The sequence below is a fragment of the Ambystoma mexicanum genome, chromosome 3q (genome assembly GCF_040938575.1).
Source record: "Ambystoma mexicanum isolate Mex_15411 chromosome 3q, UKY_AmexF1_1, whole genome shotgun sequence".
In the NCBI taxonomy this organism is placed as follows: domain Eukaryota; kingdom Metazoa; phylum Chordata; class Amphibia; order Caudata; family Ambystomatidae; genus Ambystoma; species Ambystoma mexicanum.
The window spans coordinates 255,732,724-255,753,836 of record NC_090926.1 but is presented as its reverse complement, the minus strand read 5'-3'; the positions used below and the strand labels follow the sequence as shown (position 1 = coordinate 255,753,836).

The 21,113-nt window shown below is 46.5% G+C and overlaps 1 protein-coding gene across 1 annotated transcript in view; it reads right to left on the bottom strand.

Moving 5' to 3' along the window:
• Positions 1 to 21,113, bottom strand: part of GLS2 (glutaminase 2) — a 579,026-nt gene that overhangs the window by 482,898 nt on the left and 75,015 nt on the right. Inside the window, exons 2-3 of the mRNA XM_069653689.1 lie at positions 2,351 to 2,453; positions 1,679 to 1,800 (exon numbers count right to left, since the gene is read on the bottom strand). Of these exons, the coding sequence (XP_069509790.1) occupies positions 1,679 to 1,800; positions 2,351 to 2,453 (225 nt within the window). The remainder of the gene's footprint in view (positions 1 to 1,678; positions 1,801 to 2,350; positions 2,454 to 21,113) is intronic.

Sequence of the window (21,113 nt, the reverse complement as noted above, 5' to 3'; positions counted from 1 at the left end):
TGTAATAAACATTTCTTAACCAGGTCTGCCTTGAGTCACTCGACTTATAAGCACTCTGCATGTCTTTCACTGAAGCACCGTTTTGCACCTGCTACCATCAATGGCCAGTTAATACAACTACAGCTGTGTCTGGGAAGTGCCTTTCACATGCCTACACAAAAGCCCGAACTGTTGGAATGGGCAATGCTGGTTTTGTTTTGTTCACGCCTCCTGATAGCCCCCTCCCACACCTTCTTCCCCGCAATCCGACTCTGTTAGGCAGTCTCTCCATACACCCGACTCTCTCCACTGGTTTGTTTTGTCAGTTTCATGCAGCCTGAAGGGTTGAAATGAAATCTCTCTTGTTACTCGGCACCTTGATGCCCAATTGGTCAAAGGCTAGCTTGTGAACGGATTAATAGTGCCCCACACAAAGAGACATTTTGTAATCACCCACGCCCCCCCCCCCCACTGATGTATTAGGAGCAAGTGCCCTGGTGCTCATTTGTTGCTGGTTACTTGGGCTGCCACCTAGAATTGCAATGTAGCACTGTCCCTGTGTCTGTCCAATGCCACTACGTTTGACATGAGGATATATAGTCCCCCTACCGAGTTCAGTGTGGCAGACTGACTGCCAGTCACCAGAGTTGCTTTGGGGAGAAACCGTGAAACTCTTTGCTATGCCCTCTTATTATGTGTTGTTAGACTACGCCATGCTACGTCAGTTTATGCTATGCCAGTGAGCAAATTCAGGGGACAAAATATGAGGCCACCATTCTGACTGGCAGCTAACACCTCTTAGACACTCCAACCATATCACTAGTAAGGATTACCGTTCCATGTGATAATGTCCCCGCAAAAAGTCCGGGTGGCAAAAAAGCTGCTGCAAAAAGGGCGTGGTTTGCGTCGACATTATCACTGTGAACCTGCGGGGGACACCCCCCACCTCCACAACCCATGTTTTAAAATTATTTTTGGGGTTTTTTTCGTTTTCCCCAAGGCTAGCGGGGGATAGCCCCGCTCCCCTCATAAATGGACACCATACGTTATGTCGCCAAGGCCTTTTCCCGGCGACTATATGTATGACGACCATTTTTGTGGGGGTAATATTACCGGATACCAGGATTACATGCGGGGCTCCAGGCAAGAATTTGAGGTAAAAGGATGTTACTCTCTTCTTGGGAAGGATGGGATTAAGAGGAATTTCTAGGGAGTAGAAAAGTATTCTCATTGCTGGTTGGTGTCTTTTCTCTGTAACCCAAACTTTCTTTGTACCTAGAACCTCCCGTGAATGAAAACAAGCATTGCTATGATAACAGGCAACACTAGCAGACGTTCTCTTTGTGAAAGGTTTGTTCATGCAACAGGTCTGGAACACAGCACCTGGTCAGTGCAGGAGTCATGAAGGAACACACACAAGTGCATCTGTTACTCCCTATTACTTTGGAGTATTTGCATGAATTCAGGGAGTAAAACAGGCATTGCCCTGATGGCAGGTATCATTAAATCCTATCATATGTTTGGCAATGTCAAGCCCCAACGCGCTTAATACCAGCTGCAAGTCACTGTACCCGGCCCCTCACAAAGTGTCTGAAGAAGGCTCCTCCCCCACCCCTTGAAGTGCTAGGCGCCACCTCCCCCCCCTCACCATCCCCAGGGTTTGGCACCAATTGCTTCCCTGGAAAGGTGGCACTCTTACTTCTGGAAGAGCTCTCGATTCAGCAGGGCCCCGGTGCTCGACTCCAGAACAGCCTCATTCAGCAGCCCCATGCAGTCCTTCAGGCGGGGGTCAGTGGTCCTCAGCCCGGTGGCCTCCAGCGCCTGGGGAAAGAAGAAGGATAGCACCTCCACGTCAGCGATTAGACCACACAAGATAGTTGCTCTCTGGCCTCTTGCGTGCTTTTTCTTCACATTGGGGATCCTGTTAATGTTACTCACATTTGATTTTGCACCTGCTACAGTGCAGACTACGGATCTCTGTTGGAGATGAACCCAATAACATGAAACCTATTTTGGAAGCCATCTCATGAACCTGCCTGGAGCAGCTTTTGGGATTTGATGTGAACGTGCTGGAGGCTAGGGGCTGCGTAAGCTGCTTCCAAGGCGAAGCGGTGATGCCTAAGTGTCAGTGGGGAGGGGTGATTTTCACAGACCCTGAGTCGTAGACCAAGGTGTAAAAAGCGGGCAGGTTCCCTAGGGATCCATTGTAAATGCAGTCGGCACAGCGTTAGTTGCAAGCGGGTTCCCTAGGAATCTTGGCGTAGTCATTGGTGGCAACCTTGCTGTAAAACACTATTCAAATGCTGTGTTTATCATTACACCTTCGGGCCTCCTGGAAGTCCATACTCTTAGACGGATGGCTATATCTCACCCGGGTGAACTTGTACACTGGCATGTCCTCTTGACCCTCGGCGATGGTGTGAAAGAGCAGGTCCCCGAGATGCTTCAGCATGCCCGTTTCACTCGCATCCCTCCTGGTCAAGGAAAAAGAACAAGCAGAGTGAGTGTTGAGCAACCATCATCAGCACGATTAACACTGTGGGGTGTAAGTGTCAGATACAGAGTGTTGGTGGATGAGAGGAGATAGGTGGGCATCTCATTCTCCTGGCCTTCTCGATCCTGACCACCCATCAGCTTGCTCCCCCCAGATCCCTCAGGTTCCTCTCCTCTTTCCTTCCCTAGGCCTTTCTGCTCTCCATCCATCCCCTTAGACCCCTTCTCTTGAAGCCATGAACTCATCCACACCAATGCACAGCCACACTGAGGGCGGTCTTCACAGCATATTGGCAGCTCTCTTTGAACACTCAGGCCACACCCTGCTCACTGTGCCAAAGAAGGCAAGCGAGCCAAGTGCCACGCCCCTTTGTGTTCCAAGGAGTCCTGTGTATGTGACCATGCTGGGTATGGCAGATCATCCAGTAAATGTTTATAAGTCCAGGATCTTCCACTCTTTGTATCTCCATTCCTCGGGCTCCAGCCCTAAAGCCTCTCTCCACCCCTGTGATGTCCCTCCAATCAGAAAGCTCGCCTGCTTTTAGCTCAAGTCTTTCAGCTCTTGCAGCATGCAACTAACCAGAGATTTTGCCCCCAGCCTGATCCCCTGACAAATTCCTGGATAATAAATGGTATTAAAAGATCGGAAGAAAGTACAATTTCATGCACTCAAAAGACATAACCTCTGCAGAGGCGAATTTCACAAATCAAGAACTTATTGCAGATGATTCCATTGCTATACGATCAGCAGATAAGGGAGGAGCAATAGTGATTCAAGATACCACAGAATACCATGAAGAATGTCTACAACAATATTCGGGCAACAGTACATATGTCCAATTACAGCAAGATCCAACACAAGCAATCAAAAAGGAATTAGAAGTAATACTAGATAAAGCTGTTGACGAAGAATGGTATAACAAGGGGGTTTGTCCTACCCTCTATGAGTCAGAAAGGGTGCACACAATACATCAAGTGCACACTGGTTTTTAAACCCTTATGAGTGCCCATATCATTGGGGCAACCATGATTTGAAAAAAACACATGCTTGCTGCTGAAAAACACATATCTCGAATTTGTATGAAAGTGTCTGCATTTATTAGTTTTAGCTGATGCTTTTTCTTTTTTTGCAAAGTATTTTAAGTTTTTGTATATACATAACAGTACGAGGTGACCGTTGTAATAAACAAACAAATAGTTCTGTTCACAATACAGTGTGACATTTTTACAGGTCACATACGGTGTAAGATATCCATATACACATTTTAACAGTAAACTTTGCTTGTGAATAAAATATCCTATGTGATTGGGTACAGAAAACACAGGAAAAGGAATGTGAGTGGAGGAGACGTTAATAGTAGGTCTCCTATGCCCGGCTAAAGTCTGACCTCATATTCGGTCTACGTCTATGTAGGATGTTAGGAGTATGAGTGCAGCACTAAATATAACCCATGAAGATTATAGGTCTATGTGCTGTCGACATTTCGACAGAAATGGATGGAAGCCTTCTTCTGGGCCAAAGAAGTCAGGAAACACACTGGTCGTGCTTTGACTGGGAGCAGATGAACACAAGAGGTTTCATTGTAGGGTAGAGAAGACGCCCATGTGGGCGTTGGTTGTGGGGGCAACCGGCATATAGGCGGGCGGCCGTGGGGATCATGTAAGGGTCCCCTGTTGGTCAGTGCCAGGTCCGGCTGGATACTTTAGGTGGCGGACCTGATGGTGATCGGAGATGTGAGCCCCGAGTGGAGCTGGAGCCACAATAGTCTAAGGTGGAGTCATCTAAACCGGATGGCTCATGGATATTTTCGTCTGGTTCACCCTGCAAGAGTCGAGGCAAACTTGAACAGGACCGGCGTCTGAAATTGACGAAGAATGGATCACTACAAAAACAAGATCATATTTACTAACCACTCACCATAAGATGCCTCATCTGTACACTCTACCTAAAATACATAAGTGACTTGACAATCCACCAGGGAGGCCGATTGTGGCCGCTACCGAAAGCATTCTGCAACCACTTGGGACTTATATTGATTTCTTTTTGCAACCCATCATCCAAGCTATTCCCACATACGTCAAAGACACTACACATTTTCTCAAGATACTTGATAGTATTATATTAACAACAGAAGATATACTATTCACTATTGACGTTGTAAGCTTGTACACTAGTATCCCTCATGATCTGAGACAAGAAGCGGTTGGATCTTTACTGCTAGAAGCAGGGCAAATCAGGACAAACAAAGAATTTTTGAGGATTCTTCTGGACTTCATTTCTAAGCATTCATGCTTCAAGTACAACCGGAAATATTATTCACAAGTATCTGGGACAGCTATGGGAGCAACCATGGCGCCAGCATATGCAAACTGCTTCATGTACCAATTTGAAACTACACACATCCTTAACAGCCAGAGATGGAAACAACATTTAAAAACATGGGGTTCGGGAACGAAGGACAGTTTTGCAAAATCTAGACGTGATTTGAAACAAAATTGTAACAGAAGGGCATGCATGTTGCATTTAGAGCGAGTGCACTCAGACGCATCGGTGGCTCACACACAATTATGATGCAGAAGAAACAGTTATTCTTCTACCTAGAAAAGGTACATTTCAAGCTGAGAGCAAGTTTTGTCTCAGGCCTGGGGCATCAGCTCTAGCCAATCACCATTCAGGACCCTGGGAGTGGGGAGCTATGGGCACTAAACGAATGGGAAGACTCACACTGCAACATTGTAGAAACTAGATAATTGGGAACAAGCCAGGCCAGCCCTCTGACACGGTAGGACCAATGAAAATAACCTATATAAGGGAGCTATATGTGGCCTATCACTCAACATCCAATCCCTGGGTGAGATAGGTTTCTGGGAACTGGCCCAAGCTGTGAAGTCAGCAGGACACTGTTGTACTAGAAAAGATCTTGCAGCTACGCTCTCTGAGAGTGTGCATGGACCTTTCTTCTGTGCACTGATCCCTGTGGACCTTTTGGCCTTAATAAACCACTGACTTGAACTTGCTGTTTGTTTGGACCTACATTCCTTTTTGGCAAAGGGGGGGGTGTTGGGCCTTCGACGAGTTCTTGTTCCAAGGGACTCCTACTAGCCACCACTCTACCTGGGAGTTCTCTCCAATCCAACAGCCCAAATGTGCTGCATTATCTAGATAGGTATTTATCCCCTCACTGTCTTCCTCTGCATTTCTCCTATATTTCCCATATGCAAAGTTTGTGTAATGATCGTTAAGCAAATCAAAAGCAGTTCTCACAGTAGGGGCTTTTGTCTGAGCAGGAGTAACAACATAATATAGAGTGTAAAATAAGAGTAACAGAAAGACAAAAAGAGTAATCGGACAGGCGTATACTATGCACAAAACCATAGACATCCACCTTTCGCGCCATGCTTGGACCTTTCCTGTTTGGACCTGTTCGGACCAGGAGGACCTAGGGCCCGACCCCCTGCTCAGACAGCAGGTAAGCATGCACCAACATGTGTTACTCCCTCTGTCTCACAGGCCATCCCCACCCCGTCTGGTCCCCCTGTGATGTTCCCTTGTTCCCCCACCATTCTCGCACACAGGTGTTGCCTGTTTTGCTTGATTCTTCTACCATGTTCCCTACTCACCCCCCTCAAGCCTACTTCTGCAGGAGTCTGTCCTGATAAATTCTGGTTTCACCATCACCGTCTTGTGGCCAATGCTGGATTTGACTTTTATGGACTTCAATCATTCATGCGTCACCCTTTCTCAACTCTCATGCTGAACTTCCTTTGCATCTTGTGCTTGTGGCCCTGAATCATGCTGTTCCCATCTTCATCTTGTATCCTGGCTTGCAACATTATGTGCTACTACTGACTTCTGCAATTGTATTTACTCTCCCTCTTGCTTTTCCACTCCTTTGACTGCTAACTCTCTGTTCTCTCCTCCTTTCCCTTCTCCTTTTTCCTATCTCCTCCCCTTCATCGCTTCTACTCCTAGATGGAGGTGTAAGAGGTGTTCTCATTTGCCGCTATGCACTTACTCTATCAGAATTGTCCCTGGACCTAGTATGATAGCAACCTCGGCTGTCTCCTTCCCCTTCTCCTTACTGGTTTTTTCCTCCCCACCCCCCCTCCAGCACTATCTGAAATGTCGTCAGCCCTAGTATGATAGTCGCTTGTTTTGTTCCTTCCCTACCTTTCTGCACCCCTCTCCCTCAACTTTTGTTTTTCTCCAGCTCTACCAGAAATGTCGTCAGGCCTAGTACGGTAGTCGTCTGTCTGTTTCCATTTCCTTCCCACTCTCCCCCTCCCTTCCTTATCTATGTCTTAGCTCTTGCACTATCTGAAATGTCGTCAGGCCGAGTACGATAGTTAATTTTCACATCCTTACTGTTCATGGCCTGTAAGAATGTCATTGTATTTTCCCTTGTTCACTCCCTTGCCTTGAAGCGCTTTGAAACACATTGTGTATAGGCGCTATATAAATAAACTATCATATCATATCATGCTGGCACTGGCTGCACTTGCCCATTCTCTAGAACCGTGCCAGCTTCTGCATGTCTCATTTTTACTACAATCATAAAAAAATTACTTTACACGTGCAACTGTAAAATCTGTTCTATTATTGCAATAAGGAGTCTTCTGATCACATGGCCATTTTTAGGATCCTGTAAAAAAGTGTGAATATCAACGTCTCTTCTGACAATAGCAGGATAAGCTTGAAGGATAAATACAAAAACAGCAAGCACAAGCCGATGCACATCACTGTCAATGAGTACCATATGGTTTACTGCTTAGAAGCAGTATGCACCAAGAAATGAATCCCGATACTGAGCTTGTTTCCAATTTCTGATCAATGTATTTCTAAAGTCAATTTTTGGCCTACTAAAACTCGCTGAAAGCCTTTGTACTCCTGCTAAAATATCTATCAGGAGTATTACTTGAGTTTTAGTCCTAGCTAAATCGTTCTCATTCACTGGCCGGTGCTTTATTGTCCTTCTTCGTCATCGATCGAGTCTGCACACGCTGATATCATCTTCTTGTCTTGCTTCTGGATTGGCAACGGTGGGTGGGTGGCTCTCACCTTTGTAGACTTTCACATCGCCTAAGTGAAGTCAAGCTGGTCTCCCTTGGACCTTCACAGCTGAAGGGGTTATATTTTCACCACAAAAGGGGCCTCTAAAGTGTGGCATATACCACTTCCGTGTAAAGTTCCTTATAAGGATTAAATCACCAGCATACAACTTGGGTGCCGATAGAAGTTAAGTTGTTCTGGTTGTTGAATTGTCTTCATCTGTGTTCTCAGACCGACCCCCTGGAGCTTGAGTTCATCTGAAATGAGAGAGATGCTAGAGGTCATACATGTCAAATAATCATGTAATTCATCACCTAAAGTTTTAGCTACACTCTAGGCATCGCTTCTACTCCTAGATGGAGGTGTAAGAGGTGTTCTCATTTGCCGCTTTGTCACTAGCTTGTAGGGGGTGAATGATGGTCTGAACCAGGCTGATTCCAAAGGGCATATAAAGCTAAGGCCATCCCTTCTTCAATGTCAATTTGATCTTGGCAATTCTTTCTTTAAGGAGGCCATTGAGACTCTCACACATTCTGTTTGCTTGCAGGTGATAAGCAGAAGAAATGTTCAATAGAAGCCCTATCTGTTCAAATACCTCATTAACAAAATGTGGCCCTTTGTCGGATCTCAGCACTTCACACACATCCCATCTCGGGAAGACTTCACGTACTAAAAACTTTTCTGCACAAATGGCATCAGGGTGTGTACATGGACCTGCCTCCGTCCACCTAAAGAAGGGACACACCACCACTAATAGATACCTATATCCATTACACACCATTACACACCTGCAGCATATCGACATAGTCAATATGTAAATGATGAAATGGACCATTCATCGAGGTATTACCCCTCTAATTGTTCTCAGTATATGCCCAGCAGTAAACGTTTGACACACGATGCAGTTCATTGGATTCGCGATAATTACCTTATAAACTGAAGCTCTTTGGGATGTCAATGTACCTCTGGGCTTCTCTAAATGGCAAACAAAGCATGCTCTACGAAGAGTGTCATAGAGCAGCCCATAACAATACTTGTAGACTTCTCAACTGTGAACACGGCGGCTGCCAATGACTGCTCGCAAGGAAAGTGTCCTCTTATGATTGGCTCTAAAATCCCAAAGGCCTGTACCCCAATGTAGTTCTCTGTGTATGCACTGCTGTCATGGCTGTTCCACGTGTGTGTGAAAACAAATAAAATTCCTCAGCATAATTGGGAATTCCCAAAACAGGGGCTGTACAAATTGCTTTCTTCAGCTCCTCAAACCCTTCCTCCATTTCCTCAGTCCATTTTATTTTTACCTTATTCACTTGTGCTATCTTTAAAAGTCGCAAAAGTGGTCTTGTGTACATCGGTAATCAAACACCCAGGCTCTAACATAGCTGCATAGCCCCAAGAACTGTTGCATCTGTTTTACTGGATTCGGCTTTGGCGTTTTCATAATCGCCTCAGCTCTCTCAGGTGTCTCCTTCTTTCCTTCATGTGAAATCAGCTGACCTATGTATAACACCTCTTCTTGAAAGTATTGTAACTTTTCCCTGTCTACCTAGTATCCCATGTCTGCTAGAATAGTCATCAACTGATTAGAATCCTGTCTGCACTCATCTTCTGTGGTGCTACAAATTAAAATGTCATCTACTTATTGTATCACTGCACTCTTAAGATCAATATTGCCCAAATACATCTGTAGGACTCTGTTAAAAATCAATTGGGGGAGAGGCGAGAGGGGGCACAGGCAAAATGGCTGCCTGAGCGCTCTGCTCCTTAAGAACCCACATGTTATGGCGGAGGATTAAAGCTTGCCCAGCCCGCAAGCAGCCCTTCCTGAGCCCCTGTGTGCGATAAGGAGTTGAAATCGGAATGTCTTTCACCAAATATGCAGTGAGGAAAGGCAAGGCCCTCGGCACACAGAGCTCCAGCAGCAACGGTGCCATCAACTCACATGGCCACGTGGGCACGGTGCAGAGCTCTGAATGGAAGAGGCACAGTGGCTGCCCAACCAGCCGGCTAAGGCAAATGAGCAACGCAATGGCACTGCTGCCTCCGGAGGAAGTCCTGACCTGGAGAGAAGACGTCCCCAGCTGCCAGGAGAGCAAACATCATGTAGGCGGAGTGGCCTCGGGCAGAATACCGGACTCGGGGAGAAGGCAAACCTAGCAGGGACAAGGCGGGGAAGGTGTAAGTCGACGGGGTGGAGGAGGAGCAGCCCGCAGCTCAGCGAACGCAGCTCATCGGAGCTGCCAACCGCCGAAGCACTGCAGGATGCAGCTGCGGCTCCTGCACGGAAGGCTCCTGTTGGCAGAATCCCCTCTGCGTTAACAACGGGTAAGGAGATTGGGTGGAGGCCAGTGGGGAGCCCAAGAAAGCCAGTGAGCACTGGTCCCCCACACCATCCCAGCAACAGCTCAGACTCAAACAAAGGAACGCCATAGACCTGCTCCAGGGGTGGCAAGAAAAAGTCTCTGGGGGATTAGCACCATTTCCGAGCCCACAATGGGCAAACCTTCAGTGAGGCAGAGAGGAGTGGGGGGCAATGTACGCAGGTCCGCTATGGGTTAAGCTTTGCCAAAAGAGACAGCAAATAGTGATAACCAGGGCGACAGGCTCCAGTGCAGCCATAGGCCCTCACACCCCTGCATCCATTGCCCAGCCTTACAGTTGTGTGATCAAGCCTCTTGCCCCACCACAAGACAATTAAGGGAGCATATGCCGCACTCCCCAGGATTAGCAGGTCGCATCCCCCACAATTAATTAAACACATCACAGCAATACGCGCTGAGCGCATTAAGAGAGCCCTCTCCTTGTGGGAGACTCCCCCGAGTTGGGGCAGATAACCAAGGCCTCCCTGAGTCAGCGGGCTAGCAGCACGGAAGAGGGAAGCAGCACACATCACTGTGCCCATTACAGAGCAGTTGTGCCCTAGCAAGAACTGGGAGGACCTAGGCTCCAAAGCACACTAACACAAGCTACTCAATTGGAAATAGGGGGGCCCCCCCAAGATTCACCTTAAATATTCTGTTGGTACAGCAAAGACCCTTTGGGAAACAGCACTAGAAGCAGGGCCCCCACTCTCCCACGAAGAAGCAGAAGCTCAAAGCGACCACTTAACAGTGCTAACGCTCACTCTCTGAATGGGGCACTAGGCGAGCCGCAAGCTGAGAAGACAGCCGAGCTGCCAGGAGGTCCCCCTCCAGGAACGTTCCTTATGATTCAGCACTCATTTCATCAGTGGGCCCCCGAGAAGGAACAGAGGAACTCAGCACATTAATCAACGCAACAGCTCCTAGAAGTCCGAGGGGAAAGGTGAGGGGCACTCTCTCTGGCAACACGCTAAACTAGCAGCAGCCTTCTTGGGAGGAGAAAGAAATAACGGAGAGCATATGCAGAGTGAGATAGACCCGTCTTCAGATTGCAAGAGTTTTGCCAGAGGAGCACAATATGGCTGCCTCCCAGCTCCAGGAGGGCCCGTTTATCCCGGGGGGCAACCAAGAGACCTCCACAAAAGCAGATTTGCACGTCTTACTAGACGAGAGCCGCTCACTCAGGAATAGCATGACCGCAACGGTCAACGCCCTCCAGGAGAGAGTGCATAAGATTGAGGATAAAGTTGAGGCTCTGGAGAACTACCAGCAGTCCACAGATATCCTGGAAATGCAAACAGAAAGCTGATTCCTAGATCTGGATCAAAGAAACCTAAACCTGGCGGCAAAAGTGAATGATCTAGAAAACAGAGAGAGGAGAGCAAACATAAGAATCCAGGGCCTTAAGGAAATCCCTAGCAAAACGCTAGCGAGCCTGGAGAGAAGGGTTAAAGCGCTGGTGGGTGCTCTCCTTCCTTCTCCTCTGACCCCCAAATTGGAATTTGAAAAAGTGCACGGAGCGGATGGCCCCCCTGGGCGGCCCGTGATGAGTCTTGGCTAAGTGCCACCACTATAGGCACAACGTGGAAATCGTCAAGTACACAAGGGAACGAGAGCATATCAACGTTGAAGACTCAAGAGTTCAAATCTACCAAGACTTGTCAGCTGCTACGCTTGCCCACAGAAGAGGCTGCCGACCCTTAACCTCCTGGCTGCCAGAGCATAGCATAAGGTATAGATGGGGCTTTCCCTTCGCGCTCATGTTTGACCGCGCCGATGAAGAATACAGGGTGGTCTCAGGGGAGGAAGCAACTAGTGTACTCCGAGGCCTGAAAGAAAAGGAAGGTACAGCTGAAGGTGAGGAAATGCCATCTTCATCAGAGCCAGTAAGGAGACCAGTCGGACCTTGGCTGCAAAGGGGCTGATCAAAAGGCAAGAGGAAATTCAAAAAACTAAAACACCCCCTAAGCGGGACAGACATGGTACAATAAATAACTCCTTAGTGGGCCTCGGAGGGGCAGACGGAGCTCACCATTGGCGGCTAAAAAAGAACAGTGCTTTGATCAGTCAAGGAAAGAGAAGTACCTGCCACCAGAACATTGCAGTAGAGCCCCCCCCCTCCTGGCCCCACTGCGTACTGTCAGTCGGGCTGGGCATAGAATAATGCAGTCAACATGCACTCGTGCTTACTATCAGTGGTCAAGTGGAAGATTTATGTTTGATGGGTTCTTGGGGTGACACCTGTTGTGTGGCCCTATGTTTACACCTAGGGCGTCTCCAATGTTAGAGGAGGTACTCTTTTTGCCTTTTTTCACACTGGAGTGGGAGAGAGGTTGGGGGATTTTGGGATTCCAGTCGGGGCAGTAAAAGGGAAATTGAGAGATTGACCTATCAAGAGATCTGTTCGCACACGTCAAACAACGAGAAAGCAGGAGGCCCACGTAGTCAGCCATTGGGCACAAATTGTTTTGAGTCAAAGTTACAACAGAAAGATAGAGGCCCACAAGCACTGGGAAGGGCACAACACAGCTGGCTAAATAGACTGCACACCTCACAAAACACTGATGGCAGCTGACACTATAGGCATAGGGTATTTGAATAGAAGAGGTCTATGCTAGTTAAGGCATTCCAACAAACTAAACTGGACATTGTATTTGTACAGGAAACCAAATTCAAAAATAAAGAGGATTTTACTCCAAGGGGAAGGCCACTAGGGGGAGCCATATGGGCGTCAGGGCCGGAAAACAAAGGAGTGGGAGTCCTATACCGCTCCTCCCTTGAGCTACACATCTCTCAAATGTACAGAGATCCGGGTGGGAGGTTTCTCATAGTGCATGGGTCCGTTAGATCAAGGGAAGTCACCCTGTGCTCGGCATATGCCCCAAACACTCAACAGCTAGCATTCTGTAAAGATCTATTTTCATTGCTAGATAGCGGGAGGATGGGGTCGTTGATTTTTGGGGGTGATTCCAATTTGATCATGAATCCGGAGCTCGATTGGAAATCCTATAGAGAAGGAGCGGTGCCCCCCCAGAGACAGGGGCTCCTTCCAGAACCGGATCACAGATCATTTGTTGGTTGACGCATGGAGAGCTCTGCACCCATTACAAAAGACATAATTCTATTCCCCCCACACAAAACGTTCCCCCGAATAGATGACTTCTTTCTGCAAGGGGACCTTGAGTATCATATGAAAAGTGCAACACTAGAGGTGGTGGGGTGGTCGGACCACGGTATGGTGACCATAGAGCTGGACATGGGCCCTAGCAGAAACATAGACAGACGATGGATATGCAATTACATGCTCTTTAGAGACGGGCTCTTCACAGAGTCCATAAATGAAGAGATACAGGAATTCTTTTAAAGAAATGACACAGGGGAAATATCGCACGCTACGGTATGAGAAGCAGCAACAGCGACAATAAGGGGTCTAATAATAGTGCAAGGAACTTCAGCTAAAAGAGTTATACTCCTTACAGAAACCCAACTGAAAAAAGCAATTAGTGAAAAAGAATCATCCCTGGAGAAAGAGAAGGGGAGCATTGCTGAAGCCCTATCTGGAATCAGAGAACTCAGGCAGGAACTCAAAGATGTCTGGCAAGGAAAAGCCTTCGCCCACCTTAGTTACGTAAAGCAAAGATATTATGAAAAAGGGGACAAAGCGCACACTTTACTCGCGAACAAACTGCAAATACAAAGGGCTGAAAGGGCGGTCAAGAAAATAAAATCATTGTCAGGTGCCAGTAGATAACCCAAAAGATATAACTGCCCGCTTTGCTCAATTTTACAAACAGCTACATACCTCAGACGGCAGCCCCTCCCAAGACAGCATGGTGGAGTTCATGACCAAGGTTACATTCCCTCCGATATGGTCCTCAGCCCATGATGAGCTGAATGCCCCCATAACATCGGAAGAGATAGATCACGCCATTTCTAACCTAAAAGCAACGTCTGCACTGGGTCAAGATGGTTTCACCCCGGCTACTATAAAAGGCTGAACGGTGCTTTGACTCCATTCTTGTCCCTCCTGTTTAATGACATCATGACTACTGGACAGGCTCTGCCTTCGTTCACAGAGGCTAGAATCATTGTGATGCCTAAAGATGGAACATGAATGCGGCTCGTACAGGCCAATCTAGTTATTGAACGTAGATGCGAAAATATACGCGAGCATACTAGCCAACAGGCTGAGCAGAGTCCTCCCTCTGCTAATTCACAGTGATCAGGTGGGGTATGTGAAGGTGAAGGGCAGGCAGGGCACAGACAATGTCAGCAAAACACTTGACTTAATTGCTTCAGTTGAAGCAAGCAACGTGGACCCCACTCTGATTTCGGTCGATGCCGAGAAAGCATTCGACCTGGTGTAGTGGCGCTTTATGATCCAGGTTCTTGAAAAAGTGGGCCTGGGACCTGGGTGGGTGCAGGTGGCGCAAGCGCTCTATAACACAAGCGCAAGAGTTGTGGTTAATAGGGTGGCATCGCTGCCACTCTCACTGACTAGAGGAACCAGGCAGGGGTGCCTCCTCTCGCTGCTGATCTTCGTCCTGATCATGGAGCCCTTAGCCCAGATCATCCGAAACGATAACCCGATAAAGGGCCTTGAAATATTTGGCAAAGAGTACAAATTAGCTTTGTTCGCAGATGATGGATGCGAATATAACCCCAGACTCGAGCCCAGTGAAGTGGGGTCTGGCAGTCGCAGGTGACAGCACACGCTATTTGGGGATCACTATAACAAAACAATTGCGTGACCTGCACCAAGGTAACTACGGACCACTTTGGTCAAACATTCAGCGCGACACACAGAATTGGGAGGAATTAAAGCTCTCTTGGGTGGCAAGGTTCATGGCCATAAAAATGAATGTCCTACTGAGACTTTTCTTGTTGTTTCAGTCTCTCCCCATCTTTCTCCCAGACTCCTTTCTTGCCAAAACTAAAAGCACCCTGTTAGCCTTCCTATGGGAATGGAAAAGACCTTGGATTGCATATAGCACATTGATTCTTCCAAAGGAGAGGGGAGGTCTAGCATTCCCGGTCCTCTATGAATACTATAGAGCGGCACAACTGCAAATCCTTGTTGACCATATTCAAGAGTCCAAGTGTAAACAATGGGTTCACTTGGAAAATGGCCATTTCTCCCCGCTAACCAATGGAGAATGGCTTTGGGCCCCGCTAAGGTCTATCCCACTTAGAGCACGAGAACACCTTGTGCTTGAAGTGTTATGGACCCTATAGAAAAAGAGTAACCTAAACGTGAGCAGAGTCACAACCTGGCCTTCCCCCCTCAGTTGCATCTGGGTCCCCCCACTTAGGGACCTCATCATAGACCCAATCCGCTTCCAGACACAATATGAACAGGTGAAGCCACTCCCATACCTGCAAATGAAGTGGGTCCTCACAGATCCGCAATGGAAAGAGCAGTTGCAACGCCCCCTCAACCCCTTCAAAAGCATATTAAACACACACCTAGGGACCAAAGGGCTGATTGCGAGAATATACAGAGCTCTCATAGAAAAGGGTCATTTGCAAACTCTATGCACCCAAGCAAAATGGGAAGAGTCCCTAGGGTGGGCAGAAAATCAGTAGGGTTGGGTAGCAATATACAGAGCAGTCTGGAGATCATCTATAGCAGTCCAATATAAAATGCACAATTGCAGACTACTCACGCAGTGGCATCCAACTCCGGAGCATCTGGCAAAAATGTATGCAGGTATTAATGCTTATTGCTGGCGTGGGTGCACACAAATCTGCACATACTGGCACAGTGGTGGGAGTGTCCCAGCACACAATCTTACTGGAAAGAGATCCTGGGCTGGATTCATGAGATAGAGGGTATTCATAGGGAACTCACCCCTCTCTTAGTGCTATTTGGTGTTGAACTAGTGGATGGGGCATTACTTGGTTCTCCTGCACATGCCTAGGAACTTGCTGTTGGCGGCGCACGTTTGTGTCACGATAAAGTGGAAGGGGAGCACCCTGCCAGCCAAGGAAGACTGGTTGTGTAAAGCTAAGGAGATCTATGAGATGGAAAGCCTCACGGCAGCGATCATGGAATCCCACACACACATTGACATATAATGGCTTGCCTTCATAGAGATTTTTTAGAGAATCGAACAATCTGACCTCGTGAACTCCCGTTCAAGCAGACCCCCATGATGCAAGTAAAAAGGTGGTCCACCTCCCAAGGGAGCAGATCCTATGCCACACCCTGACATCTCAGTTACCTACCGGTGCTTTCATGCACCCAACATAGTGTAAGGTTATAGAGTGGGATAGGTAGCCAGGTGCAGCTTGTCTTTCTTTTTCTCTTTTTCCAGTTACTCTCTGCAAACGTGGGTGAATTTGCAGATCCTCGCATGGTCTCCCTGCTGCCCAGACTTGTTGTGTTCAGGAGGGGAAGGGGTAAGTGGGGATGGGAAGAGGGGGTTGAATGTTTACAAAAATGTTAAAACATTTTGATCACGTGTTGAATTTGTATTGCAAGAGAGAAATGTAATGTACTTGCTATCCAACTGTTGATCATAATAAATATATATTCAACAAACAAAAGAAATCGATGGGGACTCACAGTACCCCTGGGACAAACGAGCATGTTTCAGTTGAGTTTGGCGGAACGTAAAGGAAGTCAAATCTTGTGAATCTTTGTGAATCTTTGTACAACGGGATGAAGAAAAAACAAATTTTTCAAATTGGTCACTGTGAAATATCGAGCTTGCACCGGGATACTGCAAAGTATCATCACTGGGTTAGGAACTAAAGGAAACTCTGCATCTACAATCTGGTTAATCAGTCTCATATGTTGTATAAATCTCCACGACCCGCCTTTAGATTTTCTGATTGGATACACCGCAAGACGTTTTTATGGGAGGGCAAAAGGGGCACTTTCCCAAGGCCCCCACCTTGGAGAGGGCCCCAGAAGGCAGCCTTCTTAAAAGAAGTTAATTTCCCATTAGTCATCAACATTAAACATCGCACGTCAGGATATTTTATGGTGTGCTGCTGAGGCTCTAAACCTATTGCCTGTCTGTTTTTGACAAGTACATTCAGCTCTGATCTTTTCATCCTTTAATGCTTGCTATGTTCACTGAGGTATACATATTTTGTGCGGCACAACACCTGTAGCATTCTCACTTTTCTGTTGTGATTAAATTGATCATGTGCAATAGCCAACGTTGAAATGGATATAAATAAATGCGCGTGTCGCGATGGCTCAGAGGACCGCTCAGTGTTTTAAGCTCTCTTTGCAGAGATCTGCGTTCACATGCAACATTACAATACCAACTTCCAGCAAGGTCAACTCAGCCTTTCCAATGTATGAAGTTGATAAGCGTGCAGGTATATGTACTTTGTTTTATTTAGGCCACCAGGTGTTATTGTCACCAATGTACCTGCACCAGACTGTGGTTGCTATAGAAACAGTATCAGTTTGGTGAAGGTCTGGAAATTAGTTTGTTCGGATGTGTATCCAAATTAAAGTGTTCATGCTTGGATGGCTTTGCCAGCAGGTGGTACAGTCATCCTGGAGAAATCTTATATCACTGACTGTGCTGTCTTCTATGAAAAGGTTTACCATCTCACATACTGGTGGCATTGTTTAGCCAATTACATGATCTTTCCTATTATGTAGGCCACTTGAGTGGACAGTGTGTTAGACAAGAAAGCATACCAGGTATCACAGGCATCTGGCAAGCATATTTCAAGGTCGGCATTTGTGACAGCAAAACAGCTTGCCTTTTTGTGCAATTCAAAGGGCACGGTTTTAAATACCATTGCACAAGCCTTTGTTTGGTGTGTATTTAAATCTTAAAAATACAAAAGAGAAACCTATATGAAATCTTTTAAGATCGTATCAATTAGTATGCTGGTACTTCTATAATTGATGACAGAGACAATCAAGGTAGAATTATTGCCATTTTGCATAATATTCTTTATAACGTTTTGATTTTTAAAATGTTGGGTTATGTGATTTGCATATTTTCCAAGTCACTTCTGTAAAATGGGATTATTTTAGCTCACGGTAAGAACTAGAAAAGAAAGTGGTATAGAAATTGCAAAGTGGGTGCGAATCCCAGCTTCTCCTCTTGACCAATGTGTGATCATGGGCATCTTATTTAATCTTGTATTGCCTCAACTGTCAAAATTGCCAGTCCCTAAAACCTTCAAAATTGTCAGCCCATCAGTGTGATTTCATTCTCAGTGTATGATCTTTAAAAAGACTCACTCATAGTTTCACTGGCTATGTAGAGTGTTTCTTCCTCTATAATAATATTGAGCATTGATATATTGCACACCACAGCCACTTGTTAATTTGCTCTCGAATGTCAACACTACTTGAAAACCATGTCCCTCTTCTAATCTCAGTCTGTCTGGATACAACACCTTCCTGGTATCTTCAAATAGTTATCCACTCTCTATGGTATGTGTAGCTTTCCCCTTTCTTCCCACTGGTTGCCTGTATCCATGCCTGAGCACTCTTGCATTCTGCGAGGCAGCTAATCTGAGCCGTTTGTCTATTCTGGATTATGTGCACTTTTTTCATATGATCTGTGTCCTGCAGTCATACTATGTATGGTATACCTTACTTGTGGCTGTTATTGATTAAGTGTTTCCTGTAACTATGCTAGAACACAAGTACCCTTATTGTAGGCTGCTAATGTTGCCCTTGAAATGCTACTTGTTTATCATTCTGATTACAGCAAAAATGAAGAGGGTAAGGAGACTAAAAGGGAGTTTTACCATGTTTATTTTGATCTCTGCGAGGCAGCATATCAAGCTGTGGCTTGTGATCATGACGAGGGGGGGGGGGAAGTGGTGTCCAACAAGATATTCTAGATCCCTTAGTTCCTCTGGTTCGATGGAGAGGGTCCCAAAAGGTGTCCATGCCCCAGGCCCCAAAAAGGCTTAAGATGGTCCTGACCGCAGTGTTACACAATGATTCCGATGTCACCCACATTCCTTGTTTCATCAGTGCTGAAATAGTCTGAAATATACCTTCATCTGCCTCTCGAGACATGGGGTACTAAAATCGCTCCTGGCTTTAGCTTTATTTTGACCTCCCCTATTCCCTTTAATAAACTCACACCATAAGGGCCTGTGGTCCAAAGTACACTTTGCACCTTTTCCAAGTCTTCCTGAAATAATGCTGTACGCTGCCACATTTTGGCCATTCGCTGAGGGACTTCCCTCTTTTCTATCCTTATCCAGTAGGTGATGCTCTTAAAGAACAGCACTTCATTGTCTGTTCGATCTTCCCAGAACATGTCATCAGTTTTGTCAGTCAACCTGTACCCTTCCTCGAGTGCTATTACTGTCCTCGATGGTCTACCTTTATCGTCCATTCCTTCAAGCATTGCCATTTCCCTTCGTACTATGGGTGCTTCTAATTCTATAGGGATTCTCTGTCACCCCTCTTCATCCATAGGTACCTGTGGTCTAAACAAAAACTCATCAGGAAGCCTCACAATTTTTCCCACTAAACCAGGTAGCCATGTTAGTAGAATGCACACTCCATACAGAAAAATACCTGGCTCTACTGGAACGCCTCGCAGAGCTACTTGCCCTTTGAACACCAGGAGTGGAACACACTATTCCTTGATCAGTAAATGAAATCGTCATGTTTAGTTTTGTCATCAAATCTCTTCCCAAAATGTTAACCGGTGTCTGCCATGAATATAACAAAGGAACAGACATGTCACACTCTCCAATAGAGACTGGTAATTCATCAGTAAAAGGAACTCGACATGCAGCTCCAGAGAACCCTTCAGCATTCATGGCAATTCCTGACATTAGATATTTTCACTTTCGTATACGTGAACGAGTAGCTCCAGTGTCTACTAGAAAAGAAAAAGATTTGCCTCCTATCGTCACATCGACCCTTGGTTCCCCTTGGGGGTCTGGTGTCACAGATAGTTCTGAACACATCAAGTCAACCTATGAGATGTCCTATTGTGGGTACAGCCTCACCCCCGTCCCTGTGAAAGGATTTCCTCCTACCACAGTGACCCCTCCTATTCTGGCTCTCAGCAACTGTCCTGTGTTTGCACACTGCTGTGTCTGCATGGGGCTTGTTGCGACTGCCCTTGCAGTGGATTAATTTGCACTCGCTCTTGTTGCTGCATCTGTTGTACTTGCAGCGCTTGTGTCTGATACAACGTCTGATCTTGGGAGAACCCTTACCTAGTTTGTTTGCTACATGGTGGAGGATAAGCTGTCCCCCCCTCTTGAAAATTGCCCATTCTCTACATTCCCTTGGCTCCCACAAATGCGCACAATGTGCCCTGTCATCGCACAAGTTCAACATATTGGGGGTGTCCGTCTGATAAGCCCCCCCCTTTGTTATACCCTCCATGGGTACTCTGATTCTCATTCTGTGGATTCTGAAACCCACTTTGATTATTTTTGAATCCACCTCCTCTTCCTCTATAGCCCATACCTCTGCCTTGTGGCTCAAATCCATATCCACCTTGGTCCATCGGGAGCTGATTATTCGCCTGCGATGAACCCGTTGCTTCCTGCATTACCAGTCCTTCACTGCTTGTCAATACCGCCCCTTCTATGGCAAATTTGACAATTTCTTCTGAACTAACTTGGCTTCCTCGATTTTCCTATTCTCATCTTTCTTCTTATTTTTATCTTGTAATAGCTGGCAGTGATGCACTGTCGTCAGCTGTATCTCAGCCCATGGTTGCGCTCACATCCCCACTTGTTTCTTCATCTGTCCCTGCACTGGCTCAGGCAACCCCTGGCATAAAATGTGGTAAAATAATGACACTGTTTTTCCCCATGGCTCGCGAGTTTCAAGTTGCCATTTCTCTTGAATACCTGAATGTAAGCAATAGGGTCTCCATCTTCCTTCATCTTATGTGTTATTATTGCACCCATACCTGATGTGTCAGGATACTGTTCCGAGAGCCCTCCAAACATCTGCTCTGCAATTATTAAACAGTGCTCCGTCATGCGCTGTGTTTTGTGCTGTCACACTTGAATACCCTGCTCTCCTCCATATTTCATCAGCTCTCGCCCCAACAATAGCTGCCAGGAGCTTTTATGTCCCCTGTGGCCAAAGTGTTTCCTCCTGTCATTTTTTCTAACTCATATATCCATTTGCCGGTGTCTGAAGTCAAACTCTGGAGCTTACACCTTAAATTATCCATATCCGTCTGTGGCCATGTAATATACTGTGGTCTTGCTCCCCCTTTTTCCAATAAGGGAAACTGCGTGTACCGCAAACC